The 16,303-nt window shown below is 39.2% G+C and overlaps 1 protein-coding gene across 3 annotated transcripts in view; it reads right to left on the reverse strand.

Annotated features, from left to right (window-relative positions):
• Positions 1-16,303, reverse strand: part of inaE (inactivation no afterpotential E) — a 202,120-nt gene that overhangs the window by 14,366 nt on the left and 171,451 nt on the right. For all 3 annotated transcript variants that reach the window (XM_090165719.1, XM_090165718.1, XM_090165717.1), the window contains exons 2-10: positions 8,287-8,498; positions 6,646-7,010; positions 4,904-5,038; positions 4,076-4,153; positions 2,613-2,737; positions 2,353-2,497; positions 575-658; positions 424-501; positions 285-365 (exon numbers count right to left, since the gene is read on the reverse strand). In XM_090165719.1, coding sequence (XP_090021845.1) covers positions 285-365; positions 424-501; positions 575-658; positions 2,353-2,497; positions 2,613-2,737; positions 4,076-4,153; positions 4,904-5,038; positions 6,646-7,010; positions 8,287-8,498 — 1,303 coding nt within the window. The remainder of the gene's footprint in view (positions 1-284; positions 366-423; positions 502-574; positions 659-2,352; positions 2,498-2,612; positions 2,738-4,075; positions 4,154-4,903; positions 5,039-6,645; positions 7,011-8,286; positions 8,499-16,303) is intronic.

The following is a 16,303-nucleotide window of genomic DNA, read 5'->3' on the forward strand; positions in this document are numbered from 1 at the left end:
TTGATCTGAATATGGCCAAAAATGAGTTTATTTTTAACTCTGATTTCGTCTGTACAGAGAGTTTGAATATACCTAAGAAGCTGATAATGTCCAAATTGAAAAATCGGATAGATGTTTTGCCATCGCTAATAACAAGGGCCTTATCATAACACAGCTGGCAATGATAGAGCCGACAGTTGCTTTAAGGAACCCCCTCCAAAATTACGGGTAGGCTGAATCCTGCCTAGCCTACCACCTAGATCCGCCACTGAATTATTACGTAGTTACGAAATGGCGGAGCGTACAGGACTGAAGCCGAAAGCCTGCGTCAAGATTTGCTCCTCCGTTAGTTTTCTTCGGATGTATTCCGCGGCTTGGACGATCCCCTGAGAGATAGTGCCATGATTGATTGAACTGAAACATACTGATTTGTCCAATATTTACCTTGTGGCCTAACCAATCTTCGTGCGTTGGTTCTGTAGGCAATTGTTCTCCCTCGGCATTTAGGTCGGTTATGACGTCCTAATCGGTGATTGGTGGAATAATTAGACTCCTTTCAATCGCTGTCTTCTAAGACTATTAAAATGCAATTTACCTGCAAAGACAGCGTACCCCGAATTGACACCACGACGGTTCTTTTTTCGTGGTCGAGAGCAACGAAAAAGGGCGTTTCACCAATCTACACCAAACAATTCACAGTTAATTGCGATGCCAATATAGATATGTAAAACCAGAAGTTCATCGGTGTCGCCTGGCGGGGAGCTGCGAGAACTAAGGAAGCACTGGGGAAGGCTAGCAAGCTTGTTTATTATTTCCCACTCGACAGAAACGCTACCGCCCTCTATTTACGTTTTAATACAGAACGCGAAAGAACCAATCAGAAAAATTGTGCATCGTCCAGGGGTAGGTACATTTGTTCGAATTTCAATCGTCCGAAAGGTGGAACAAAGGTTCGAATTTCATTCGCCCGAACGGTGGAACAAATGTTCGAATTTCATTCGTCCGAACCGCCGAAATAACAAATGTTTCAATTGTTCGAATTGGACAACTTGTTTTTTTCATTCGTCCGAATCGGTAGCATCACTTGTCCGAATTCTGTCGCTAAATTAGTATTTCTTATAATAAAATACGCGAAAAAGTAGATAAGTCCATAATTAAAAGGGATAATATAGATAAATTCTAAACAAATTTGAAGAAAATTAAAAACTTACTAATAACTCGTACCGATAGGTCTTCGAGCAACGCGAAACTCGGATCAAATAGATCTTCGAGTAATAAACTAAATTAAAAATAATTTTTTTTTTTTTTTTTTTAGGTTAGGTTAGGTTCACGTTAATGTTACTATTGTCTTATATTAACAATATTTAAAAAAAACCAACCAATTCCTAATGTTCGAAAAAACGGACAAACGATTATTCGAACAAATGAAATTCGCCAGTAAAGTTAACATAAATTGAACGACTAAATCACCAACAAAAGTTGTGATAAATTTTTCGGGCAAATAAAATACGTTTTCGGACATACGATCCTGTTTTCCGGCATTCGGACAAATGATCATCGGACATTTGTACCACCGTTCGGACGAATTAAATTCGAACAAATGTACCCAAACCATCGTCCATCCTAGCCTAGCCTTCTATGTGGTCTATCTCAATTGCAGCATTCATTAAATCTTTAGCATTGGAAAGTATAGGAACTCGCACTCAGATTTACCAGGATTATTCAAATTTCGGAACCCTGATTCTAGTTTATTCAAAGTAGCTTTCGATAAGGGTTTAGTTGGTTAAATATTATTTATGCTCATTTAATATTATGTATCTTTTAGTTACGTCTAAAGTAATTTAGCCGCGTTCACACTACGCACTTTGGAAACGTTTTGAAACGGTTTCGAAATATCAAATTGTAAAATTTTGATGTCGAATGTATTTATCGTATGGCCACTAATACAGTTGACTCCGAAATATCGTATGGCCACTAATACAGTTGACTCCGAAAATGTTGAATTTGATCTTTCGAAACCGTTTCAAAACGTTTCCAAAGTGCGTAGTGTGAACGCGGCTAAATTACTTTAGACGTAACTAAAAGATACATAATATTAAATGAACATAAATAATATTTAACCAACTAAACCCTTATCCCTAGAGTAGAGGCTGTATGTCTGGCCTTTCCGGGGCCCTAAAATTGGCTGGGGGCTCTGGGCTGTAGCCCATTTAGCCCATGCCTAATGATGCCTTAAGACAAGTCAGTCGTAACCACAAGTCTGATTCCATTTTAATTTACATATTTCTAATTTTTAGCGATTACTTCCCATAGACCCTTTCCAAAGTTGAGATACTCCTATCTCGATAAACTCCTGGTAAAACGTAAACCTACTTCAACGTGGTAAGTGGCGAAGACAATCTCCATGTTGTGGAGTTTGCACAGCTTTTGAAGGGCGGCGTAGTTGCAGCGGCAACAGTTGTCGTCGACCAGCAACATGCGATCGCGAATCGCCTTCGGTTGCTTCATGCAACAGCATCTGCAAACACACGAATTACGAAGTCAATTTATGCCATCAAATGATCCGCGCTCGAAGAAGAAACGTTTTTCCAGCGATTACGCGAACCATTAGATTTGAGAGTAATGGAATTCACCTGAGGTAGGGACAGAGCTGGCAGCAGCCGGTGGCGCTGTTGAGGATCATAAACATGGGCCAGCCGTAGACGGCCAAGGCATAATGGAGATAGTGCGTGATATTCCTCACTTCTTGCGCCACGCCCTAAGCAACGAGATATTAATAGCGCCATCTGTTTACGGAGAGGTCAGACTATCTCTACCGTGTAACGAAATGCAACCCGTTCGTCACAAGCGTAGAACATAGAGAGGAAACTATTATCGCCATCTAACGACCACTAGTAAAACTAATTCGATTTTTAGCGTGGATATTAGCCTTTTTAGTTTACATAGAGCCACTTATAGCGGCCATAAACTGCTGGATTTTCGTAGGATAATTAGAAGCTTTGTTTTTTTCTAATAATAAATCGTCTGCTTAGCAGACGGAAATCCCGATGTTTATGGCCGCTACGTGACTCTATATAAATTGGAAAGACTCATTTTAACGCTAAAAATCAAATTAGTCTCACAAGTGGTCGTTACATGGCGAGATGAAACAGTAATATTTTCTCCTCTACGTCGACTGAATTTATGGAATCTTAACATTTTATTATGTTATATCAAGAATGTTTTTATTTATACTCAGGGATAATGAATATGTCGAGACAATCGACGGACACGTTGAGGCCATAAACCCGTTGCGCTAAGGGGGGGGGGGGGAATAGGAGGCGGTCTTATTTTTTGCGTCCTCGCAGCAGCGTTAATCGCGTCGAAAAACGTAATTTTTGAGAACCAATGAGATTGCGGTATTATTTGATTTGATTAAAGCGGAGGAGCATAACGGGGGCCCCAACGGCTGGAATTGGAGAAACGCTAAAAATAATCTCGACATATTCATTCTCCCTGAGTATAAATAAACACATTCTTGGTTATATAGTTTGTTTAATTATTAAGATATAATTAAAAATAATTGAGAAGAAAATATATGTATAGTTGTACCATAAAATTATAGGTTTTATAAAATTTCTTAAATTTAGATTCGTACAGAGTTCTTCGGTTTCCCCTTCCATAAAAAACGTGTTGAGGTTACCGGTAAGAGTAAATATAGGAAGCTGTTGGTTCGCGTGGCATGAAGGGCTTGCCACCACCCTCCTACGCATTGTAACCCGGCCACCTGAATTAATGGCTTTAAAAGTCGCTAACCTTACTTGGGCCTGTCCAAAGACTATATAACGCTTCGCTTACTAGACAGGCGTGTTCCTAGGAAAAACCTGTTAACACCTCTGTAGCACTGTAAAAGCTGGGGCGCCACTAGTAACACAGCTCAAGCTAGGGGAAATTTTGGGCCAGCGTCGAGATGGAGCCACAATCGGTATGCAAGTTGAGCCATAGAACACGCCTGTCTAGTAAGCGAGGCGTTATATAGTCTTTGGGCCTGTCATGACGATAGTATATTTTTCTACGTAATATAGGTAGAAAAGAGATAAAACGTAGTATAACTTACGGGATGGGTAATGTCGAGAAATTTTGTACTTGGTGAGACGGCGACCCCAGACAGAAATTGATATATATCGTTTTGCCTCTAAGAAACGGGAAAAAGTTCAGAAATAAGGTTGGTTCTCGAGATCAGTGAAACCACGAAGTACCAATTATTGAACTGATCCTTTAAACCAGTGATTTAAAAGTAAAAAGGTAAGTTTTAATTAATACACTGGTTACAGGACCGGCTATTTAATAGTTCCATAGTAAATGTTTAATTAATAAACTGGTCACAGGGACCAGCTATTCAATAGTACCATAGTAAATGTTTAGTTAATGAACTGGTCATAGGGACCAGCTATTCAATAGTGCCATAGTAAATATTTAATTAATAAACTGGTCACAGGGACCAGCGTTTTAATAGTACCATAGTACATTTTTTCACAACAGGACGAAGAAACAAGTGATTTAATAGTATCATAGTAAATTTTTAATTAGTAAACTAGTTACAGGGACCAGTTATTTAATAATACATTGGTAAATATTTAATTACTAAACGGGTCACAGTGGATTAATACCACAAAAGATACATTTTTATTAATAAACTGATCACAAAGACCAGTTACCATATGAACAGTTTTTGAAGAAATAAATGATTTAAGCAAATAATAAACTAATCATTGGGACCAGGGACCCACAGTTTTTAAACAAATAAACGGTGTAAACAATTTAATAAGGGGGTTTTTTATCCGTAAACCAGCCTTATTTACAAGCCTGAACCTATGCTATGATAATGACGAATGCTATGATAAAATATATCTTGGTGACGAGGTTTTATTGGAAAGGCACAAACCTGTTTGACAGTGGCATTTCGTTCCAGTCGTTGGAACTTCCTGAGGAGAACCAAACCGGCCACAACGTCCGAAGGCACTACGTCTAAATCACGGAAAAACTCGGACAGTAGCTTGGCTATTTCCGCGAAAGAATTCTGAAAAATACGCCCGTAATACGAATTATTAAAATAGCAACACTCATATTTTCTAATATCAGAAGTTTCCATATTGTTATACTTTGTTAATCTCCCAAGTCACTGCTTGGTTTGTTAATATCAGCGTTGCCAGAGGTTTTAGGATTCAAATGCCCTAACTTTCCCAGGGTTTCCTTGACCATCTACAGAGAATTTCCCCGACTTTTTTAAATCGAAAATATGGCAATTTTTCCCTTATATTTCAGTAAACGTTTTTCATTTTTAACCTAAATAAAATTCCCCGACTTTTTTCTGACGTTTATAAAAGTTCTTAAAATCCCCTGACCTTTCCCTGAATTTCAGATCAATTTTCCAATTTCCTGACTTTCCCAATTTCTCCTGGTTTTCAAGGTACTGTGGCCACCCGGTAATATGGCCTTCCCGTTAAGATTGAAATCAAATCGATCCGTTATCTCATGGGGAATATTTTAAACACTAGGGGGCTCTGTGCTGAACGAAACCTGGATTGCACTCTAACAGTGAAAATCAGGTCGGTGATAATCTAGGCTATTTGTCATACTTATAGGTATTATGTTACTTGTGCTATAACTTAAGTAATAAAATTGAAGGCTGAAGAGGCGTTCAGACTATACAACTTTCAAAGGCTAATATTTTTGCACACCAAACTCTGAAACATTTGACCCGTCATCTGCTTACTTTATAATATTGCTATTATCGAAATAGCAGACATAAATAATTTTGACAGACCATTTAGTTTAAACCAAGAATCTAATAGCGTTTTCCATTTGACTCAAGCGCTCTAGATCGCTCTGATGAACATTTTACGTTCCATTTGCGTGCTCGGATCTGCCCCGATCAAGATTCGTGCGTTCCATTTCCCGCTCAAGGGTGCTCCGAGATCGCCCAAAGCCGATCTGCCGATTTCGACAGATCAACGGATCGAGATCGAGATCAGAGCAAATTTTCGCGTGTTCCTTTTAGATTTTTTTGCAAAATGGCAGACCAAGACGCGAAAATTGAAATTACTAGCAGACGAAAAACAACATAGCACGTGAATGTTCCATTTGCGGTCTTACTCTAGTCGATTGGATCGAGATCTTTGACGTCAGATACAGATTCGGAGCGAATCTCGAGCTATCAAATGGAAAACGCTATACAGGGTGTCCACTAAAACACGATCCAGGGCGAATATCTCAGAAACTGTTTTCTCTAGGAATTTGAAATTTTTATGTTACGTAGCACGTGCAGGGGGCTAAAGAAGAATGATAACCTCGATGACCTTGAACCATGTCTTCAAGGTCATCCAAAAACTATCTCGAAAACCGTAAGTGTTAGAAAGTTGGTTCCAATTAGAAAAGTGTTCCCCGAGTCGAAATACGTCGATTTTTGTAATGTTAACTTGTCAGCCTAAATTTTAATAAAATCCAAAAACACCCGATGGGTCTGAGTTTCTTAAAAAAAAACGGATTTTTTAAACCATGAGAATAGGAAGTGTCACACTTATGTAACAATATTAAACACTTATTTAGCGCCAATAAAATTGCATGGTCTGAATGGTCCGATTGAGAGACTGAGTGTCAAAAGGAGAAAATGAAGGTGTGTTATACCCGATTGCGGTCGGACCTGCCCATGCAGCAGAAGAGGAGCTTGCAGCGTTTGTTCCAACTGTCTTGGTATTCTCGGACGGCTTTGCGATGGCGCCAGTTGCGGTGGCTGTTGCCCGAGCGCCGGTATCGGAACTTGCCTTTGCCCTCGCGCAAAGAGCGTTGGTACCGCTTCATCTTGACCCACGTGCGTCCGGCCGCGTCGAAGGTGCACCACACCGTCACCATCACGCTCAGCAGCACGCACCAGTTACACACGATGATTCCCAGGACGGCTTTCTTGGCGACGCCGAGTGGACAAGTGTTGTAGTGCCGGCTTATCCACACCACCCCGACGATCAGCCAGGCCAGTTCCACCAACAGAATGCCTAAGAAACAAGAAGCGATTAAAGCAAATGTGAAGTTGCTCTTTTATTCGACAGATGTCGCTAGCGTCCAAATTAAAACAAGATGCTTAAGCTACATTTTGACCCAAAAAGCGGGACAAAAAAGTACCCCTCGAGTTGATTGGCTCGTTTTTAAATTTGACAATAACTTAAGTTCTATTAATTTTTAACAATATGTTTATATTAAAATATGTTTTAGGTTAAAGTCCACTAACAAGGAGAGTACCCGTGGTGTGTATTTCCGATTTTTTTCAAAGACGGGCGTAATGTAGACCTATACATGTTACCCTCGATTTGATACCATTTTACCATTATAAGCCGCTATTGTCTACTTCTACCTATGTTATCTTCTTATGACCCCATTTCCCCCATGTTAAATATTGTTCACTTTTCCTAAATTATCCTCTATTGTCCACATTTCCCCATATTATCCTCTATTGTCCACATTTCCCCATATTATCCTCTATTGTCCACATTTCCCCATATTATCCTCTATTGTCCACATTTCCCCATATTATCCTCTATTGTCCACATTTCCCCATATTATCCTCTATTGTCCACATTTCCCCATATTATCCTCTATTGTTCACATTTCCCCATATTATCCTCTATTGTCCACATTTCCCCATATTATCCTCTATTGTCCACATTTCCCCATATTATCCTCTATTGTCCACATTTCCCCATATTATCCTCTATTGTCCACATTTCCCCATATTATCCTCTATTGTCCACGTTTCCCCATATTATCCTCTAATGTCCACATTCCCCCATATTATCCTCTATTGTCCACATTTCCCCATATTATCCTCTATTGTCCACGTTTCCCCATATTATCCTCTATTGTCCACATTTCGCCATATTATCCTCTATTGTCCACATTTTCCCATATTATCCTCTATTGTCCACATTTCCCCATATTATCCTCTATTGTCCACATTCCCCCATATTATCCTCTATTGTCCACATTTCCCCATATTATCCTCTATTGTCCACGTTTCCCCATATTATCCTCTATTGTCCACATTTCGCCATATTATCCTCTATTGTCCACATTTTCCCATATTATCCTCTATTGTCCACATTTCCCCATATTATCCTCTATTGTCCACATTTCCCCATATTATCCTCTATTGTCCACATTTCCCCATATTACCTACTACGAAAAAAATAATTTTGGTAACACTGAAAATATCTATCACTGCCCCAGACTTTTATGCGGTAAAAATATGTTCTTTTTTGGCAACACTGAACATACCTAGTCTGACGTAGAGGAGATATTGCATAGATGCTCTGGGGGCGGTGTAAAGGATGGTGCCTCGCATGCTGACCCAGGAAATGAAGCCTTCCACGATGATGCAGCCCGTCAGGATGACGATGTAGCCGATCACGTGCTCGTGTAAGTCCAGGATGCATTGCGACCATTGCCCGAAGTCCACGATACTTAGAATCACCGTCAAAACAATCAGCCTGCAACGGAAAAACAAAAAATGTGAAGTCGCGTTGACTAAGTCGCCATCTAGCGACACCACATATAAATTGTGGGTTTTCGCTTTTTAACTTAATTTTAACGGTGTTTTGCCCACGTTATTTTGTATCGCGTTTTGTTTTTATTCGTTGTCCATAACCATAAGTCTATAATATTGTTCCAGAAGTTTCTCACTTTGGGGAATATTTTACTGAGCGCTAGTAACGGAATAACGTCATCACAAGAAGAAAATCTCCCCCTATCGAGGGGCTGTCAAAGGCTACGTGTGACGCGTTAGCAAGCGGACGTAAAACGGTGACGAAGTTCGTAATGCAGTCTGTCTTGTGAATAGCTCTCAGTGAAACATTTGTATTTGAAGAATAGGAAGTATCACACTTATGTAACAATATTAGAGGTGGGGTGGCGGAGTGGTTAGCACTTTCGCCACGTGGCTAGAGGAACCAGGTTCGATTCTAACTTGTGGCACTGGATGAAAACTCGTAATAACTCCTTCTGCGTTGCAAGTTCTCTCCCCACTGGTTTAAGTGGTCTCCCCCGAGCTCTTTGGTTTACCCTTCCATAAAAACTTGTTGAGGTTAACGGCAATAGTTAGTGTAGGGAGCTGTTGGCTCGCGTGGCATGAGGGCTTGCCACCACCCTCCTACGTATTGTAACCCGGCCACCTGAATTAATGGCTTTAAATCCGCTTGATGACTTAGGCCTAAGGTGGTGCCTTGGACGTTAAAACAAATCTACAACTAAGTTTAAAAAAACGTAATTCTAACTTTAACGTAGCTTAAGTTACGATGTTTTTAAATTAAGTAAATGAAATGGGGGTCACATATTTAATCGTCGCTGTTGCTTCAAAACTGAACGCTATCTAAAGAGGGAACCTCGGATTGGTTGATATTGGAGACCGTGTTTGCCTGTGGTCGAGAAACCAATATTTATGGTGGACGAAAATTACGATGCCACACGGAACACGTGGTGCCATCTATGTAATTAAATAATTTCTTGACAAAATACTTATTACAAACTAAATAAATCATCATAAACGTGAAAAACTGGAAAAATGACCTTAGTGACGAAGAGGTAAAGTTGGCAACCATGCCGTCACGAAATAATTTATATTTCCTCTATTTCCTACCCCCAACACCAAAAACTCTTCTGAAACCGTTGGAATTTGTTTTATCGCCTATTTAAACTTTGGTTTTTAATAGAACTATCCATCTAGATCGTAAAAGCGTAACGTTTCTTCGCAAGTAAAAAGATATCGAAAACGGAGGAAAAATTGATAATGTGTAGTGCCGTAAGTCTATGATTTTATTTCATAAGTGTGTCTCGTTGGGCATTATTGCACCGAAAGATATTTAAAGCAACAGTCGGCTCTATCATTGCCACCTGTATTATGATAAGGACTTAGTTATTAGAGATGGCAATGAATCTATCCGATTCTTCGAAGAAACGATTTTACTGGAGAGCGTGGTGCCATCTATTTATGGAAATGGAAGCTAATATTCAAAATAGCGAAACAATAACGTCGTCAGAGAACCATTGTAGAGTATTATAATTAGACGACTTATGTTAGTGGACTGCAATCTAAATTATATATCCCATATAAAATATATTGTTAATAATTACTATAATTGAAGCTATCGTCAAATTTACAAACAAGCCAATCAATGCGAGGGGTACTTTTATGTCCCGCCTTTTGGGTAAAAATGTAGTGTTAGCATCTTGTTTTGATTTCGAGGCTAGCGACATCTGTTGAAAAAGAGCTACTTCAGGTCGAACCGACACTTGCTTTAAAGAATGACGTCTTCACAGTAAAACAAAATCGCCTTCTCGTGAAGAAAAAAGGAGACGGAACAGAAAAGAAAGTGCACGAATGTATTACTATTATCGACTTCTGGTAGTACTCAACCCTTCGATGTATCGGACGTAAACGCTGATTTATCATCCGTTTTTCCCAATGTAAAAGCCATTATGTTGATTTATCTTCCTATCACGTTCGGTGGATAATGTCGTAGATATTTCTAGCCAATAAGATGGTTATATATAGTTCTAAGTCGGACGTTATTTCCGACTCATTTTGTCGAATCCAAAAGTAAAACTAAACCTCGCGACTAGTCTAGCATAAAAACCCTTAAAAAGTAATGTATGCCATTTTTTTATTTTTTCACATTTAATTTTTCTGGAAAATTAACAGTTCTGACCATTATATATTTGTATATTATCAGAAGTATATCAGACGTATTTATTTTCATTTGATTAATTAAAATGTGATAAATCAAGAGTATATTATTCGGTCAGAGCTGAGAACGTTGGTGTTCCACAAAAAATACCTGAGGTTATATATATATATATATATATTTTATTCGGGATTGTAACGTGTGGGTCAATTCAGTCCGCTCGTCCATTTGATTAAACAGGTGCGAGATATGTGTAAAGGCCACGCCAACGGGGGGATACGTGGGGACAGGGGTGGGGATACCCGTGGCGGAAGTATTCCGACGACCCGTTGGGGGATTAGTGGTCATCCTCACACGGCCATCCACAAACTCTGACTCCCAAACGTTTGGGATTACAGGAGTACGCCACTACTCCCGGCCTGAGGTTATATTCCCTTGAAAGCAAGTGTCGGCTCGACGTGAAGTGGCTCATTATTCAACAGATGTCGTTAGCGTCGAAATCAAAACAAGATGCTTACGCTACATTTTGACCCAAAAGGCGGGACATAAAAGTACCCCTCGCGTTGATTGGCTCGTTTGTAAATTTGGTGATAACTTAAATTATTATAATTTTTAACAATATAATTTATATATATATATAGTTTAGGTTAAAGTCCACTATGTAGAATATAAGTTGTCTAATTATACTCTACAATGGATATCTGACGACGTTATTGTTTCGCAATTTTGAGTTTTAGTTTCCTTTGCCATTAATAGATGGCACCACGCTTTCCAGTAAAGTCGTTTTTCCGAAGAATCATTGCCATCTCTAATAGCAAGATTATAATACAGGTGGCAATGATTGAGCCGACTGTACTTTAATGTTTATTTGAAATAAGAGAAGAAAAAATGTTTTCTACTGAAAATATTCTTTAGAGGTCTAAACAGCTTTTAACCTTACGCTATAGCCAAGATTGAATTAATTTATACTTAGGGATAATGCCTATCCTATCGAAGTAAGTAAATCAGCATAATATATGCACCAAATCTCGTTGAATTTATGTACTTATTCCAAGAGCGATGATTGACGTCCCAACGTTTTATTCGGGCGGTCGTTAGTTTTATTATATTCTCGTGTCAGAAACTTTAAAGGGAATATAACCTGCAAAAGCACTCTTTATGGAAGACCCCTTCAATTTTACAAATTCCCCTGCACAGTGGCGCCAAACATTTCTAAAGCCAAAGGCAGAAGCGGCGAGAGCTGCAAATGTTGGTGCTCCACGCCAAATACCTGAGGTTATATTCCCTTTAACCTCGAATATTTCAGACCACAAATAGAAATTTTAAATAATTACACGTCAGCGCTCCTACCGAGAAAATCGCGAAATATTTCTATCCAAATAGGCAAATACAAAACACGTGCGTAAAAATGTCAGATGACCTGCATTCCCTCGTCAGCTCTGCAGTTTTTAATAGAAGTGAGGCTTTTGGAATTTTAAATAGGGTTTAGAATTTTCAGTAATAATGGTATTGCAATAAAAATGAAAGGGTAATGATTTAATTAATTTAAATAGGAAGTTAACTTTAATGTTTTTAAGGTTTAAATAGATTATAAATTTAAAAATGCCTAGTCAAATTGGAAATAAAGGTGTAAGCTGTGACGACAGTGACTAGCTAAGAAAGCTAAGCCTAACGTCGTCCGCTAATATTGGTCACGTGTTTAAAGCAACTGTCGACTCTATCGTTGCCACCTGTATTTTGGAAAGGCCCCTGTTATTAGAGATGGCAATGAATCTATCCGATTATTCGGAAAAAAGCGACTTCAATGGAGAGCGTGGTGCCATCTATGGCCAAGGAAGTTAAATACAACATAGCCAAATGATAAAGTCGTCAGAGAGCCATTGTAGAGTATTATATATAAACAACTTATACACTATTTAGAGGACTTTAACCTAAATTATATATCCCATTTAAAAATATTGTTTATAATTGCTTTATTGTATGTTATTGACCAATTTACAAACGGTCCAATCAACGCGATGGGTAGCTATAATTATCGCATTTTCGGTCAAAATGTAGCTTAACTATCTTGTTTTGATGTCGACGATAGCGACATCTGTTGAAAAAAGAGCTACTTGACATAGAGCCGACACTTGCTTTAATATTTGGATAGAAATCTTTCCAATATTTGACACTACAGCGCTGCCGTAAAAGCACCAAACGCGCCATTTAGTTTCGGGTCCAGTAATTATTCGTCCAAGCTGCAACCTAGGAGCAACAAACACCGCACCCCACACAAGGAGACCCCAACCCGTCAAAAATCGCGCATTTTCTTGTGTACAGTTTTCATTGGTTAGACTGCCGTCGGAAGGGGAAAATTCGGAAAATGTTTTCCCCCGCCCGTAAAACGTTCAGGGTAAAGGCTCGTCCAATGAAATTTGTACACAACACTGCCTTAGCGTGTTTAAAGGCTAGCCGCGTTCTCCTTGTGTTTGTTGCTCTTAGCTGCAACTGAGTATAGAACCTGAAGGTCAATTAATCCGCCATTGGCTACGTCTTCTATAAAAGAAGGTCATTTGTGCCATTAACGCGGTACTTCGATGAAGTCATTTATTAATCTAGCGATGACAGCGTTCCCTCTGACGATGACAAACAACTACCAGAAAGGCGACGTTACAGAAGTTGGGCCAAGAAAATAACTACTTCCGCCCGATCGGAAGTGATCGGGCGGAAATGGACGCAGAGAATGAGAACAGGTCCGCTCCGGTCGTGGACGGAGCGGATTACTGCGCCTCTCATATTTATAAGTGAAATGTCATTAACGCGTCAAGAGTCGCTGTGGTCCACGTTGCTTTCTCCATCTAATACAATTACTCGCCGCTAGACGACAGCTGCGTCGGAGGCGGAAACGGAGGCTGAAGGCGAAAATAGTTGAGTTTCAAAAGCAACTAGAAACCAAACTTAGTTAGCTTTTTCTTCATAGAAATCGTTACTTAGCGACATCTACATTCCCAACATCAAACTAGGGTCTCTAAAAACTTCGTTTACGTAGATAAAACACTACTGAGCTAATAGTTTATTTCTCCTAGTTTTCAGATACGACTACCAGATTAATACTACTAGTAAAACGCGTTTTTCATCTCGATTTTCAAAATAAGTACCTTTCGATTAGAAATGAGTGTTTTAATTAGTCAATTACATATTCCGATTCAATAATTTGACATAATTTTTTCTTAGTAAGCTTTATTTTTCTTTTGGAAGAGTTTTAATTTTCCATAGGCCTTGGTATCGAACTAAAATTAGCTGGCGATGGAGATTCATCACTGAGGTCAGCTTGGTCATGGTTCGTAAAAGAAAAGCACTGGGGTTACCTGGAAGTTACATACGACGCCAAAGCTCGTTTGCGGCGTATTTGTGAACAGCTTCATCAGGTCGATAATAGGTGGTTTAGTTTCGCTTGTTCCGGGATTTCGGAGTAGGGTAAGAAGAGTAAGGCTATGACGTCATTTTACTCCGATTCTGCAAGTTCTCTCCTCACCGAGCTCTTCGGTTTCCTCTTCCATAAAAACTTGTAGAGGTTAAAGGTAATAGTTAGTGTAGGGAGCTGTTGGCTCGTTCACGTGGCATGCAGGGCTTGCCACCACCCTCCTACGCATTGTAACCCGGCCACCCGAATTAATGGCTTCAAAAGTCGCTTGATGACTTAGGCCTAAGGTGGTGCCTTGGGTATTAGCCTAGCTGCTTATTATTCTGTGGGGGCGATTAGTTTGAGTCGGAGTAAAAACGCTCAAACAAAATGACTGACTGTGGCCTTTTTAGTGGATAAATTCTGGCTAGCAGACGACCAAATCCGATTTACTACTTTACACCTCCTTTTCAGCTAGGAGCAACAAACACAAGGAGAACGCAGTTAGCCTTTAAACACGCTAACACACTGTTGTGTACAAATTTCATTGGACGAACCTTTACGCTGAACGTTTTACGGAAAAGGCGGAAAATTGTACACAAGAAAATGCTCGACTTTTGGCGGGTTGCGTTCTCCTTGTATGGGGTTCTGTGTTTGACATGTTTGTTGCTCCTAGCTTTTCAGAAGGAGTAAAAAGAGTAGCCCTAATACTCCCGAACAAGCGAATAGTTAATGGGCCGGAGTAATTCTCATCCCCGGAACAGGCGAATAAAACGTTTTAGGGTAAAAAAAGAGTACACTTTTAGTCCGAGAACAGGCGAAAAGAAACCACCAACTGGATTAGGTATTAAGTTAATATTTATTTCTGCTTCTTCAATTTTGAGAGGCTTTGGAAATGAATAAAACGAGTAGACTTTATCGCAGCTTTAAAATTAGATAAAAAACTAGACACGAAGTCGATAGGCTTACATGTTAAGCCTAAAGCTTGTTTTCCACTAGCGCGCGTCATAATGTTATTTTATTTACGCGCGTAAAAACGTTTGAACGTTTCAAAGCTGAGAAACGCGTCGTTGCGCGCGCCAGTGGAAAACAAGCATAAAGCCCCATTTTCATGCTCGCTGGTAGCGGATAAAAATCGTCAAAATTCGCTTCCGCCACTCGCAAGCGTGAAAATAAAGCTAAAATATCTGTTTGAAACAGATCGACGCGGAAAGTGAAAAAGTGTATAGCTGAAGCGGATTTTGTCGATTTCTACCCGCTACCAGCGAGCATGAAAATGGGGCTTTAGACTTTAATTAAAGCAGATAAAAAATATTAATAAAAAGAGTCAGTGGAATACGTGATCATTAAAATTCACTTAGAGGGGTCGTTCTATTATCGCTTAAATTACAATAATTAGTCCGAAATTTAGAAGAAGACAAGAAAAAACAATTTAAAATGTTTAAGTCATTAATTAGTCCATCTGTATTTTTAATTGGGAGACTCGCTAATTTGGTCACGAGGGAGCTGGGGACCAAATTTCAAAAAATTGAAAAGGAGAAAATTATTAGCGAATCCCCGTTTGGAAAGAAAACACGCTCCCCCCATCAAAATTTAGCGGATAAGTTGATGTCTTTGAAGAAAGAGGGCGCTTTATTTTAAATCGACCATCATTTCCCGGATTACAAACAGTCGCGAAAAGAATTCAAACTTTAACAAGATGTCGCTAGTGTCACATGGCTTGTATTTTTTGCACCATATTAATTAATTCCAAGCTAAGCCTCGGTTAACTTTGATTGCTTTGATTGCTGCTTGCTTAATGCGTCAAAACTATACATTGTTGACTCATCGAAGATTGCGTCTAGGAGTGGTAAAAACATCCAATACGTTTTTACTAGTCCTAGCTTAAGCCTTCTTTTGGAACAAAGAAAAAAAGCCCGAGTTTCATCTTTGTTGTTTATCCGTTTATCTCGCAACGTTGTTCGTTAGCGGGGAAGTGGCATTTGCCCTAATTTTTCTCTTTGCTAACAGATGGCGTTTTCGTATTAACGAAACAGGGCGGGGTTAAGTTCATTAGGCTTAGCGATAAAACCAGGGCTATCTGTATCAAATATCGCTAGCCTAAAGCAAACATATTGTAACTCTGTTTTGACGCCAAATGGTTCTTGGATATTTAGAAAAAAATAATAGAACATTTGAAATTAATGTTGAAGTTACAGTTAATTGTTATTGTAAACTTTGAATTAGAAAA

Source organism: Leiobunum rupestre, chromosome 2 (assembly GCF_980474605.1).
Source record: "Leiobunum rupestre chromosome 2, qqLeiRupe1.1.hap1, whole genome shotgun sequence".
Taxonomy (NCBI): Eukaryota; Metazoa; Arthropoda; class Arachnida; order Opiliones; family Sclerosomatidae; genus Leiobunum; species Leiobunum rupestre.